This window comes from Nansenia antarctica (genome assembly GCF_963989245.1).
Source record: "Nansenia antarctica genome assembly, chromosome: 1".
Classification (NCBI taxonomy): Eukaryota; Metazoa; Chordata; class Actinopteri; order Argentiniformes; family Microstomatidae; genus Nansenia; species Nansenia antarctica.
In genome coordinates, this window is record NC_137674.1 from 103,181,170 (window position 1) to 103,194,705 (window position 13,536).

The 13,536-nt window shown below is 43.9% G+C and overlaps 1 protein-coding gene across 1 annotated transcript in view; it reads right to left on the reverse strand.

Annotated features, from left to right (window-relative positions):
• The window catches only part of epas1b (endothelial PAS domain protein 1b), a gene marked incomplete at its 5' end in the record, with an annotated part of 30,929 nt that extends 19,834 nt beyond the window's left edge, over positions 1-11,095 (reverse strand). Inside the window, one exon of the mRNA XM_080528737.1 lies at positions 11,070-11,095. Within this exon, the coding sequence (XP_080384863.1) occupies positions 11,070-11,095 (26 nt within the window). The remainder of the gene's footprint in view (positions 1-11,069) is intronic.
• Between the last annotated feature and the right edge of the window lie 2,441 nt (positions 11,096-13,536).

Genomic DNA, 13,536 nt, shown 5'->3' on the forward strand with positions numbered 1-13,536 from the left:
ATGAAGGGTGTATGGAGGCCGTGTGAAGGGTCTATGAAGGCCTTCTGAAGGGTTTATGAAGGCCTTGTGAAGGGTCTATGAAGGTCTTGTGTAGGATCTATGAAGGCCTTGTAAAGGCTTTATGGAGATCTTGTAAAGGTTTTATGGAGATCTTGTAAAGGCTTTATGGAGACCTTGTGAAAGGTGTATAGAGGCCTTGTGAAGGGTGTATGGAAGCCTTGTGAAGGGTGTATGACGGCCTTGTGAAGGGTGTATGTAGGCTGTATAGAGGGTCTATGGAGGCCTTGTGAAGGGTGTATAAGACTTCTTTAGGATGTGTCTAAAGTGTGAGCCACGCCTGGCAGAGAGGGGAATTCTATCACAGGTGGCGTGGCAGGCTGGAGTCACCCAGCACTGAACGGCCCTAGCATACAAAACAGCCAACACTTGGCACTGTCATGATTTAAGAGAAAGAGAGGGAAAGGAGAGAGAGAGAGAGAGAGAGAGAGAGAGAGAGAGAGAGAGAGAGAGAGAGAGAGAGAGAGAGGGAGAGAGAGAGAAGTGGAGAAGGGAGAGAGATGGGGAGGAATAAGATGGAAAGGGAGGGGAAAATCTAGGAGAAAGGAAGCGAGAGAGAGGGAAAAGGAGAGAGCGAGAGAGAGACGGAGGGAGAGAGAGAGAGGGGGAGAAGAGGGAAGGCGAGGGAGAGAAGGAGAGAAACATGAGGGAGGAAGGGGGAAGAGATGAAATGAGAGAGGTTGAGAAGGAGAGAGGGAGAGGAGGGAGGCCGGAGGGAGGTAGGGAGGGAGAAGTCTACGTAGGTTCCATGTCTTTCATCTCTCTCCACCGTGTCATCATGATAAGAGATGGAGCGGGTGTGATGTGAGGTGTAATCTAACCCAGATTAGGATGAAAGGGTTGAGGAAGAGTGACTATCACCTACTCTGCATCTCTCAATCTGTCTGTCAATGCTGCGGTTTCAACAGGTCAACACACACACACACACACACACACACACACACACACACACGTAGAGGGGTCCAGCAGGATGGACTCAATGGTAACGTGTTTGATACCATTTCTCATTCCATTCCACTCGTGTGTGTGTGGGTGTGTGGGTGTGTTGGACATGGGCCAGGTGACATGAGGAGGAAAGGCATTGCAGTAAGGCCTCTTTGACTGGAGGAGGAAGAGGAAGCTGCGGGCTGCCTAGCAGGAAGTACCAGGAGACAGAGTTCTGAAGGGTGGGGGGTGGGAGACAGAGAGAGAGACAGACAGACAGAGAGAGAGACAGAGTGAGAGAGAGAGAGAGACTAATAGGCAGAGAGAATGAGAGATGGAGACAAATAGAGAAAAGTAACTGAGGAGTTGAGGAGAGTGACCGAGAGAGAAAGAGAGAGAGAGAAAGAGAGAGAGAGAGAAAGAGAGAGAGAGGGGGGTGGAGAGAAGTGAGTGAAATCGAGCGGCCAACAGACCCGAGAAAGAAGGAGAGAGAAAGAGAGAGAGAGAGAGAGAGAGAGAGAGAGAGAGAGAGAGAGAGAGAGAGAGAGAGAGAGAGAGAGAGAGAGAGAGAGAGAGAGGGAAGGAGGAGAGAGGTTCCCAGACCAGTTCTCTCTCCCTCCTGTTGTTGCCCCTGCAGGGTTGAGGCTGGGAGTTCAGAAGCCTTGGTTCACCAAGCCCTCCAGAGAACTTGTCACAATAAACGGCATAGTTGGTTTTAGAGAAGCCCTACAGCTGGGAACGCCTGGGCCAACTGTTTCCCCTCTCACTGTCTCTTTAACAAACCCTCACATCAAACTCCCAACCTCACACAGGCACACAGCTCTCTCACACACACAAAGGCACTTTCTGTGCCACTAAGCACCCATTCCAGACGCCAGCCAATGGCTGTGAGAGGGGAAACAAGACTGAGAACCCACTGGTTGAAGTGGCTCATTATCTGGTGAGAGTATAAGCCCTGAACTTTGCCTGGCCTGATTTTCTGTGTGTGTGTGTGTGTGTGTGTGTGTGTGTGTGTGTGTGTGTATACAGTATTACCCCAAAAAGTAAAACAAAAATGTTTACATTTTAAAATGAAAACGTCTCAAGGGATGACGATTGCTCCATATATTTAATCTACATTGAAAAACGTAATTATTTAAGCGGTGACTGCCATAGAATTTAAACTTTACATCCCGATCGCAACTTGACAAACTAAACAGTTGGATAGCATAATATGATAGCTTAATAAGAAGCATCACACACTGCATTTGTAATAATATAACGTGTCTCATGTCCTATGTCATATAGCCTATAGGCTAACATTTGTCTATAAAATATTGATTTAGCTACTGGCTAGGCTTCCGAGGGTTCCGAGGGTTCAGAGGGCCCGCTCTGTCCGTTGCCTCTAGTCTGTAGGCATTTTAACTGTAGTTTCCAGTCGGGTGTGACTAAGTAGATGGTTAACGACGTCATGTTAGCTATGGAGTCATGTTAACTGATGACCACATACAGTGCATTCGGAAAGTATTCAGACCCCTTTACTTTTTCCACGTTTTGTTGTGGTATAGCCATAATTTAAAACTGATTAAATTAAAATTTAAAAAATTGCCGTCAATCCACACACAATACTCCAGAATGACAAAGCGAAACCACTTTTTTTCTTTTTTTTCAGTAAATGTATTAAAATGTAAATACAGAAACACGTGTTTTCATGAGGGTATGTCCCCAGAGTTTTCTTACATTCATTAGGCAACATAAAGAAGAGTTCTCCTGGTAGTTAAAAATGTTTTAATATGGAAATATTAAATATAATTAATAAAATAATTATATAATTATGTTCAAGAACTCTGGGAGACAGTGAGGATGAGTTTACTTTCATGCATATCTGCATCCATGTTGCCTGGTCCATATTTAGGTTCAAATCTTTTCCCCATATCCTTCTCAAAGGTTGGAAGGAAGATAGCACTCTACTGCTAAGAATTTTATAGATCTTTGAAGTAATTTTAATTGTGAATTGAGTACTAAAAATAAATGTTTCTATATCATCTAAACTAAAACTGTCTTTCTGAGTCTTGGATAGCAAAAAAAATCGTTGTTGTACGTAGTGAAAAAGGTTGGTAGAGGAAAGACCATATTCTTCCTTCACCTCGGAAAAAAGGATTTCATATCCATGTTCCTAAATGAACAACCCAAATTACTAATGCCTTGGTTGGTCCAGTTATGTAAGCCTATCCTACTTAGGCTTGTTGGAAAATCAGGATTAAAGGAAAGAGGTGAAAGTACAGATATATCTTTATAAAGGGAGCACTTTTCCCCATGGTAGTGTATGCTGGGATCAGGAGGATTGACACAAAATAAAGACCATTCCATACCATTCCACCATTCCATTCCATTCCATTCCATTATAACGTTTGCAATATTTCTTACAGTTATACCAAGTCGAAAAAGCACTGTCAATAACAAAGGATTTCTCAAACCCTGAAAAAGGGTACTGGTTTATAAATGGAAGAGATTTCAAAGGAATTGGATAGCTGTCCTGAAACCATTCACTTATCCGTTAAGCAGACCAATAGTAAAGCTCGAAGTTAGGGAAAGCAAGACCCCCTTCCTTACGAGGTTTACTTAAGTAGCTAGCAATACCTTTTTTACGGGTCCAAAGAAATGTCAGTATTAAACAACCTTAAAAAAATAAGGTTGGAATGGGACAAGGCAGAGATTGAAATAGCTAGTTTAATCTTGGCAGTAAATTCATTTCGACTACATTAATCCGGCCAATAAGCGAAAGAGGTAGATTAGTCCAGCAATCCATGTCCTCTATCAGCTTTTCTTTAAGAGGTGTATAATTGAGTGCCCCGCGGTGGCATAGCGGTCTAAGCACTAGCCACTAGTGCAAGCTGCCCACCGGGGACTGGGATCGAATCCCGGTCTCGCCAGATCCGGATATGGCCGAGGCACACAGGGAGCGGCATATTGAGCGGCCGCTCCAGAGGGCGGTATAGAACTATTTCCGGACAAGGATCCGTCGCGCAATAGCGCCCCCGGGGTGCCGGAATAACGGTGCTGGGCTCGAGGAGCCAGTCAGCTAGTCTGCCTGGCGATCTCCTCTGGGGCTGCCGGCCACGGGGTCGTGCGGCGGATCCTACGCAATAGGCAGGGGATAATTGGATGCTAGGTTGGGTTCAATTGGATACCAAATTGGGTGAAAAAGGGATAAAATCAGAAAAAATAAAAAATAAATAAAAAATAAAAAGAGGTGTATAATTACATTTAAATACGTTACCTAACACTGAAGGGATACAAATACCAAGATAAGTGAAACCTTCATTTGTACATGTGAAGGGGGATAATATAGCCATCGTCTTTTTCATGCAAATCTTGCAAATAACCTCGTACAAATCTGCAGGCTCTCCTTTATCGTAACCCGAAATGCAGCCGTATAGCAGCAGCTCCATTTCCAAGTTACTAGTGCTAGCCATCTCTTTTTTTCCTCCTTCTCTAGTCATAGGTGGAAGAGGTCATGTGCTCCAAAAATTACACTACTGAAGGCAAATGTGTTCCAGAGAAATGTGTTCTCTGGAACACATTTTGGAACACAGCCATTGTCATTCTTTCTCTGACCACGCTGGCAGCGCCGCTGTTACACAATGACAGTTTGATAGATTATGGAGCAGACATTTTATGATGCTATTGAACAATCCCACAAATCCCGTGGGATACCGTATTATCATTAATAGTGCCCCAACCCTAGTTGTGGTAATGTTGTGGTAATGTTTTGACAGAACTAGAGGGGACACAGTGAGAAGAGAGGGTAGGAGGGTGTTGGGGTAATGTTGGGATAATGTTGTGGTGATGTTTCTACAGAGCCAGCGCAGGGAGAGGAGAGGGTAGGAGGGTGTTGGGGTAATGTAGGGGTAATGGTGTGGTAATGTTTGAACAGAACTAAGGAGAGTTGGTGAGAGGAGAGGGTATGGGATAATGTTGTGGTAATGTTAAGCCAGCACCAGGGCAGGGAGAGGAGAAGATAGGAGGGTGTTGGGGTAATGTTAAGCCAGCACCAGGGCAGGGTTGGCACACTGAGTGAGCAGTGATTATGATGCCTGCTGCTCTGGCTCCACTGGGCAGCCTTGCTGGTCTCAATCGCTGAGTTGACAAGGCTGTGGCTAGAGCAGGCCCTTTCCCTGCCTCACCCCTCTCTCCCCTCCCCCTCTCCCCTCTCCCTGTATCCCCCTTCCTTTTCCCTCCTCTCCCTCTCTCTTCTCCCTCTCTCCTCTCTTCTCTCTTCCTCTCCCCCCCCTCTTCCCTCTTCCTCTCTCCCTGTTCTCTGAGAGGACCCCGAGGGCTGCATCAGGGAATAGGCGAGGGAGACACAACAGTACACACACCCCACTACACCAGGGGGGTATTCTATCAACGTCGCTAAAGGAAAATCCAGGCTTCTTCTGATAAACTCTTGACTTATAAGCCTGTATTTTCCTTTAGCAACGTTGATGGAATACCCCCGCTGGTGATGTATCCCCCCCACAACAGTACAACCCCTCTACACCACGTGATGTAACCACCCAGAGCAGTACAACCCCACTACACCAGGTGACATAACCACACATAACCCACAACACTACAATAAACCACTTCTGTGCAAACAGACATAAAGGCTTATCTTATCCGTGTCTTATCTTATGAGGCTATTGACAGCTAGTAGCACAATGAGTTGTAGCATGGTTGGACAACGTGGATACGATCCTGAACAAGAGATTCCTTACTTTACTTCATGCATGGGGAAAACGGAGAGGACACGGAGCATAGTCATCACCAAGACCCTAAGAGACCAGTAAGTAGCCTACATAAACACATAGCACATCACTGGAAGTGGAGCCTGTCACAATAACACCACCAGGACTATACAACTAAGGATGCAATATCACCCCTCAAATAAACACAACTAGTCACTGCCACTAATCAGGCCAGAAACAATCATTCACGCGCCTCCGCCCCCCCCTCCAAGTACAGACTTAATACTTCAAGTTAGAAAAAGACACACGCACACACACACACACACACACACTTGCGTAGACACAAACGTCGTGCACACTCCCACCCACCCACCCAGAGGGCCCTCTCTCCTCCGCACCCTGCTGTGCCTCAGGCGGTGCGCTCGCTGGCCTGCTCGTCTAAGATGGCCGCCGCCGTATCTCGTTGTGTGAGCGGTAAATGTGTTATTCTAATGGGAACTGTTCCTCTACCCAGAGGAAACCCCCCCCCCCCCCCTGCCTCACAGCCCCAGTGCACCATTTCCTGATCAAAAAGATTCACTGTCTCCATTCTGTTGTTAATACCTGCCTTGTTTACGTTCTGCATGTTTGGGACTACTGAACTGATAGTGTGTAGGGGACGTCGGTGGGGGGGGGGGGGCATCGGTGGGGGCTCATTAAGGGAGCACAGTCACAAGGACCAGGCAGACTAGGAGACGCTGGAGCTAAGACCCTCTCACACTTCTCTCCTAAGGGGGCCAATGGTGTCTCTAACCAACACACACACACACACACACACACACACACACACACACAAAAGTGTGATCAAAGTCGTTTGTGCGATAAGTGCGACAAAGTTGATCAAATCAGCTCTTCGCTCCGGGGTTGGGTACAGGGCAGCATGGGCAGAGACAGAAGCATTTAGGGGGGATGTTATGTCATACTTGTGGTGTCTTGTGGGGCAAGGCAAAGCAGGGCACGATAACGAACTAATACGGAGGATTAGTGCCAGTAAATAAGTTAATAAGTGAGCCCAACACATGACCTTCCTGCCAGAGGCCAGCAATTACCACCAGTAACCCGCAGTACACCACACACACACACACACACACACACACACACACACACACACACACACACACACACACACACACACACACATATATAGGCTCCGAGGAACATACAGAAACCACAAAGGATATAAGGGCAGCGGGCTATAGACTGCCCTGCTTAAGTAATGGGACAGTGAAGATATTTTTCTTCTTTGGTTTTTACACTCCAAACTATGGAGTTGAAATCAAACAATTACCAAGGTTAAAGTGCAGATTATCAGCTTTTAGTTGATGGTATTGTGTGTACATATTGGTTTCACCATTCAGACATTCCAACACTTTTTATGCATAGTTTATTGCACATTTATAAAACTCCCAAATTAAGAACTCATGTTTAGTATTGGGTTGAGATTGAGAATTCTTTGCATGAAATAATTACCTGAAGTCTGCTACCCGTTGAACCCACCAGACGCTGGGTATCAGCGCTCTGGTGATGCTCTGTCAAGCCTGTACTGCAACTATCATAAGTTGTTTTGAGGTATTTTTGCCTTAAATCTTGCCAGGAAATTGAATTGAAATGTTCTATTGGATTTAAATCTGAAGATTGCCTTGGCCAGTCAATACCTTTCCACTTTTTGGCCCTGATGAAGTGCCATCCTATGAATTTAGAGGCATTTAGCAGACAAGATGTTTCTGTACACTTCAGAATACATTCTGCTGCTGCCATGAGCAACCATCAAGACGTCAGCAAGTTGTCGTGGCAGCTCTACATGCCAAAACCTAACACCCCCTGCACCACGTTTCACAGATGCGGTGGTATGCTGTAAATCTTGGGAAGATCATTCTTTCTCCAAACATTTCTCTTGCAATCACTCTGGTACACTGGATGTTATTAATCTTATCTGTCCACAAGACAATAACTTTTTCCAGACTTTTGTTTTTGGTAAACTCTAATTCGACCATCCTTTTTGAGGATAACTAGTGGTTTGCACCTTGCAGTGTAGCCTCTGTGGTTCGGCTGGTGACGTATTCTGGATGGTAGTCTCTGACACGTCCATGCCTACCGCCTGGAGAGTGTTCCTGATCTGTGGGACAGTTGTTTTGGAGGTTTTCCTAATTATGGTAAGCATTCTTGGGTCATCCACTGTAGACGTCTCCCTTGGCCTATACCAGCCTGTTAACGATTGCTCAGTTCACCGGTGCTTTTTTTTTATTTGATTGATAATGGCTTCCTTGACTTTCATTGACACCACTTTGGTCCTCGTGTTGACAGACACCAAGGCGAATCCAAAGCCTAGAATCAACACTAGACAATAACGGCCCTCTTATGCCTGCACAAATAATGATGTGACAGAACACACCTGACTTGCCAGGAACACGTACAACAAGGTAACAACGTTGCTTATAACATTTATGCTGATGACACACATATTTACGACTATAGCCCTCTCTCAAGATGACCTTGCACCAATAGACTCCCTTATGGACTGCATTGATCTAATTAATAACTGGATGTGACAGAATTTCACAAAGACAAAACAGAGACTATATTATCTTTAGAGCCAAAAAGAAGAGGCTAGTGGTTGCTGCACACCTGGAGTCTCGTTCCATATAATGTAAAGATCAGGTTAGAAATCTTGGTGTCATTTTAGATTTAGATAGTTTTAACTCCCACACACATTAAGTCGACAATAAAAAGAGCATATTATCATCTTGAAAATATAGCGAGAATTAGGGGTTATATGTCCAAGCAGGGTCTTGAAAACGTGTCCACGCCTTTATCAGGTTAGACTACTGCAATGGCCTTTTTTCAGGACTCTCCAAACAGGCACTTAGACGATAACAACGTATTCAAAATGCTGCTGCAAGAGCCCTGACTAAAACTAAGAAGTTTGATCACATTTCTCCCATTCTTAGATCACTACACTGGCTCCCTGTGTTTCACAGAATAGATGTTTTAAATCATGCTCCTGGTCTAGTGCCTTATGAACCTGCTAGATCCCTAAGATCATCTGAGTCTGGCCTTTTGACAGTTCCAAGAGTGAGCAGCAAAAGTGGAGAGGCAGCATTCGCTCACTATGCAAAACACACTGGAACATGCTGTCACAAAACATTAGGTGCTGAGCCCCATCTGTATCAAAACATATTTTTTTTTAAGCTGAAGACTTTTATGTTCTGTTCGGCTTTTAATTGAGTGTATTATAAAGAGTTAGGCTAGGTTTTTAACTGATTGTTTTTTGTTTTTTTTTATTTATAGATTTTAAACCTGAACATTTTAAATTGTTATTGTATCTCACTTCTTTTTCACTTTTTAATTGTTTCATTGTGTTTTATGTAAAGCACTATGAATTTAAATTCATTTGTATGAACATGTGCTATACAAATAAATGTGCCTTGGCTTGCCTACCTGTCAAGCCAATTGTCCCTCTACTTTTGGGTAGCCTAAAATAGGGGTATTATGCATAGACATGTTGTCATTTCTGAATGGTGAAACCATTATGTACACATGTACACAAATACCATCAAATAAAAGCTGAGAATCTCTTATTTAACCTCAAAGCAATTGTTTGATTTAAAATACAAACGTTTGTTTGGATATATATACACACACACACACACACACACACACACACACACACACACACACACTTAGAGGCTCGCTATTTACTGTCAACTCAACAGGAACATACAGTCACCACTAAGGACATACGGGATATAACTAAGACTTAATTACCTTACCTGATATATTTTTTCCTGTTACCATGTAGCCTATCACAACTCCATTGAAACAACTTGTTATGAATGTTAAGAATGATATAAGAAATGCATTGATCGACCCACACCTACACTCACACATGGAAAGCTTGGCACGGTAGATAATCTCCTGCTCTGGAGAAAAAGGTGAAAGGCCAACACCCGTTATCTTCTGAGGTCACGTTGGGCCAACAGGAGTTCCGTATCAATAGAAAGCTCTTGGTCAGATCGATAAGGTGGTGAAAGCAGCTGACTGAGACCCTTTGCTGCATTGAAGTGTTATAAACAGTCTCATCACCGACACCTACTCATCACAATACAATCAATGCTTTATTCTGGCTCTCTTGTAGGCTAAAACATGACGAATGTAGGCAGTTCGATCGCCAAGCCCTCCAATACCTGTGGTGATTCCACTGGAACCACTGGAACCACTGGAACCATAACCTGTAGATTAAGAGCGACTGGCTAGTAATTGATCCCTAATTGATCGCTAATCTGTCTGTCTCTCTCCTCACCTGTTCACCCGTCCTTGAGGTATATTCTCTGTTTTAAATGGTTGAGTTTTAGGAGCAGCCATTTAATTCTAGAACGCTCCGTCTGTGTACAATTATCTTTGCATTGGCCTATAAATTGTCTATAAACCTTAGTGTATGTACCCCTGTCTGTACCAGCTAAGGGACTCTCATCAAAAGAACATGTCTGTCTGATACAAAACATGCACGGTCTGAATTTTACTTGATATCACAATACCTACAAACATTGCAGCCTATAAATGATCGTTTCTATGGATTTACCTCTGTAGAGACACATGTATGCATCCAAGAAGACCAAAATGGCACAAATTAAAGACTATATATACTCAGTCAATAGCATATAGCAATAAATCACAGTGTCCTTACTATTTCTATTTTCTCACTTCTCTCAGATTAAAGTTTTCCGGAATGCATTATGTCTTATTTTATATGCAATTAGCAGCTATTAACCCAAACATGTTTCTAAGCGCTTCTGTTCTAAGCTTCTTTTCTAAGCTATTGTGAATAATGTTCAATTATTATTTAAACGTGAGCATGAACAGAAATGAAATGGAAAAATCGTTATGATAATGTACAGACCAATTATTGTGAGAAATATTTCCCCAACTGATCACGAGTATGACTGACCAGTAGGCTACTCTAAAAGAAGCAGGTCTAAGAGTATAACACATCAAATGGGTTAGTTGACAGTATGAGTAATGTCACATTATCGGCCATAATTGATAAACGAATTATGACTACTTTATTACGCTAAACACTTGATCATCAGCAACAAGTCTCCCAAATGCGCACAGCGCTCTTCACCTAACCGGAGCGGAGCTCGCGTTTGCCCCGTTATCGCAACAGGTTTCACGGAGAAATGACTTTCTTTCAGCAATAATGTGTTCAGTAAAAACATCAAGTCATTCATAATGTTTATATTAGTCTTTAGTCTTTTTTTAAACGTGCATTAGCCTGTTTAACATACAGTGTTTATTTATCAAACAACCTTCGGGCAAAGAGATTTTAAATCATGACAATACCTTTTCTTGTCCTTATCGGCCGTCATGTCCTCTTAAGCAAAGTTCACAGTCACAAATGTCGTAATTCCCCGAAAGTCCAAGTACACGTTCGCAACAAGTTCAAAACAACAGAAAAACGCCTTCTAAAATATAACGATCGAAAGTCAATTGCGGATCTGGATGAATAAAAAAACACGAAATGTCATTTCTTCTTTGCCCTTTCCTTGCGCACAGTCGATTTCAAGAGCAGGTTTGAGGTTTGCCCTTCTCAGAGAGTTGGTCTCGGGCCAGGCTATACAGTCTCAGAGCACTGCCGAGGATCGTATAGCCTTTCACCTTATTAATTTACCAAAGGTAAATCCAGATGTTTAATAAATGCGAGTTGGATCTCGTCGGGTCCGGTCCGCTGTCAAAGTTACCTTGCATGCGTCGCTGCTCTGAAACTTCCAGCCCCCCTGTTCGCTGTACACTCTCTCCTGCGCTCAGCTGGCCAGCTGACAGGCGTTCAATCAATCACAGCCCTCTGATTGGTGGGAACGCCACGAAGAACCTCCCCCAATAACCCCCCGCCCCCCCTGGAGGGTTTCACTGCGGACCGTCACTCCCGTCCCGGGCCGGTAGGCTCGTGCACCTGTAGGTCAGCCAAGCTTGTCTTGTACGTTGCGTGTATGTTTGCAGATGAATTTGACGTCCTAGCTGCATTGCAGAGATTACTATGTCAAACAGCCTAACCGTTTACTTCCCTGTGAGTTCTTATCGCTGCCTGCAACACTAAAACACATATGTTCACAGTTTACATAAGAGCCCTTTCAAAGAGAGGTTATCTTAGGTTATTTTTTGCAACGTTTAAGTGATTAGATATGATTGCTAATAGGACGTTTCTGAAGCCAGAACTGTCCTGTCGTACATATTTCAACTGTTCTTTGTCCTCTCACATGCATGTCTACATACATGTTGGGCAAGACCTTCTGCTGCTCTACTCCACCAGAGGAGACTACAAAGTCTACCATGGCCTCTCACCAAAGAGGCTGGTGGAGGTAAAAATCCGAGGACGGGCTCATTGCCGTCCTCCGATTTTCTACCTCCACCAGCCTCCCCTCAGGGCTGTTCAAAACTTGTGTAGCGGAGGTGGTTTGTGATGAGGTAGCCCTGCCTGAGACATGGAAACTCAAGTGTTGCCCTCAGACCTGGAGGATGTTTGATTCTCTTGGCCTAATGGTACACACCGGTGTCATTCACTTTGGAGACAAGATTAAAACCCACTTCGGTCCAAAGCACTGCTGCTTTTCATCTTCTAATCCAATCGGTCTCAAAACCAGAAGAGCTCATAAACACTAAAACAGCAGCACGGAAAGCACGGAACGTCCAATCTGATTGAATCCCGGACCTAGATCCACATGACCACGAGTCTCCTCAGCTCGGTCACAGTGACCCGTAGGATGGCCCTACTGTGTATACAAGCATGTCTTCCCTATCAAACATCCTTCGTTCTGTTCATCATCTCTCAGAGCACTTCAGAGTCTCCTAGGGCTGAAACCAAAGCGAAAGGCAATGTGAGTCTGTTTTATTCAATATGGGGAGGTTTTGGAACCTTTTTGAATGTTTTTGAAACACACACACATGCAAGCACATGATATGCAAGCCAAATGCATGCACAGACACACATGTGCACACACACACACACACACACGCACACACACACACAAAAAAAACACACACACACACACACACGCACACACACACACAAAAAACACACACACACACACACACACAAATTCCATGTACAAGGACAGACTTCAATCCACACTTTGGCTCTGTTTATCTGGGCACTGTAAAACAAACGGAGAATCTGAGATTATTTGGACATGACATTTAAAACGTGCTGATTCACGGTCCATTGACTTGCATTGGGTTTAGATTCAAATGCTAACAGTTGTCTATTAGTTACAGTTCCCAGATAAACAGAACCAAAGTGTTGATGGAAGTTTGTCCTTGTCTGTAGACTCTTTTCAGGGTAAGGAACCAGATGTTTTGAGTGAACGATCCCTTTAATGTGACCCGTGAGAGCAACAGCCCGTATGAGCATTGTGAGTTTGTTTTGAGTGCACTTTGACTGACTTCTACAGTATCAGCGTGTGATCCCTCTTGGAATGTACAGTATGAGAGAGAGAGATACCCTCATAGATACTGTTCAACTACTATACATACCATCAGGAGAGGCTACTAGAGGTAGGAATGAGAGGACAGGCTCATTGTAATGCATGGAATGGAATGAGGAATAGTATCCAACTCATGTGAGCGGTACCATTCCTTATTCTACTCCATGCATTACAAAGAGTCCTCTGATTTCTATCTCTACCAGTTTTTCAAAGACACCATCAATCATTCACTGATGTTACTGGGGATGTAAGAACATCTTGTCCCCTGAGGGTGAACAATTATTTAGGTGACTGGTGCTATCTTGGAATAAAACAGGCTTAGTTTAGTG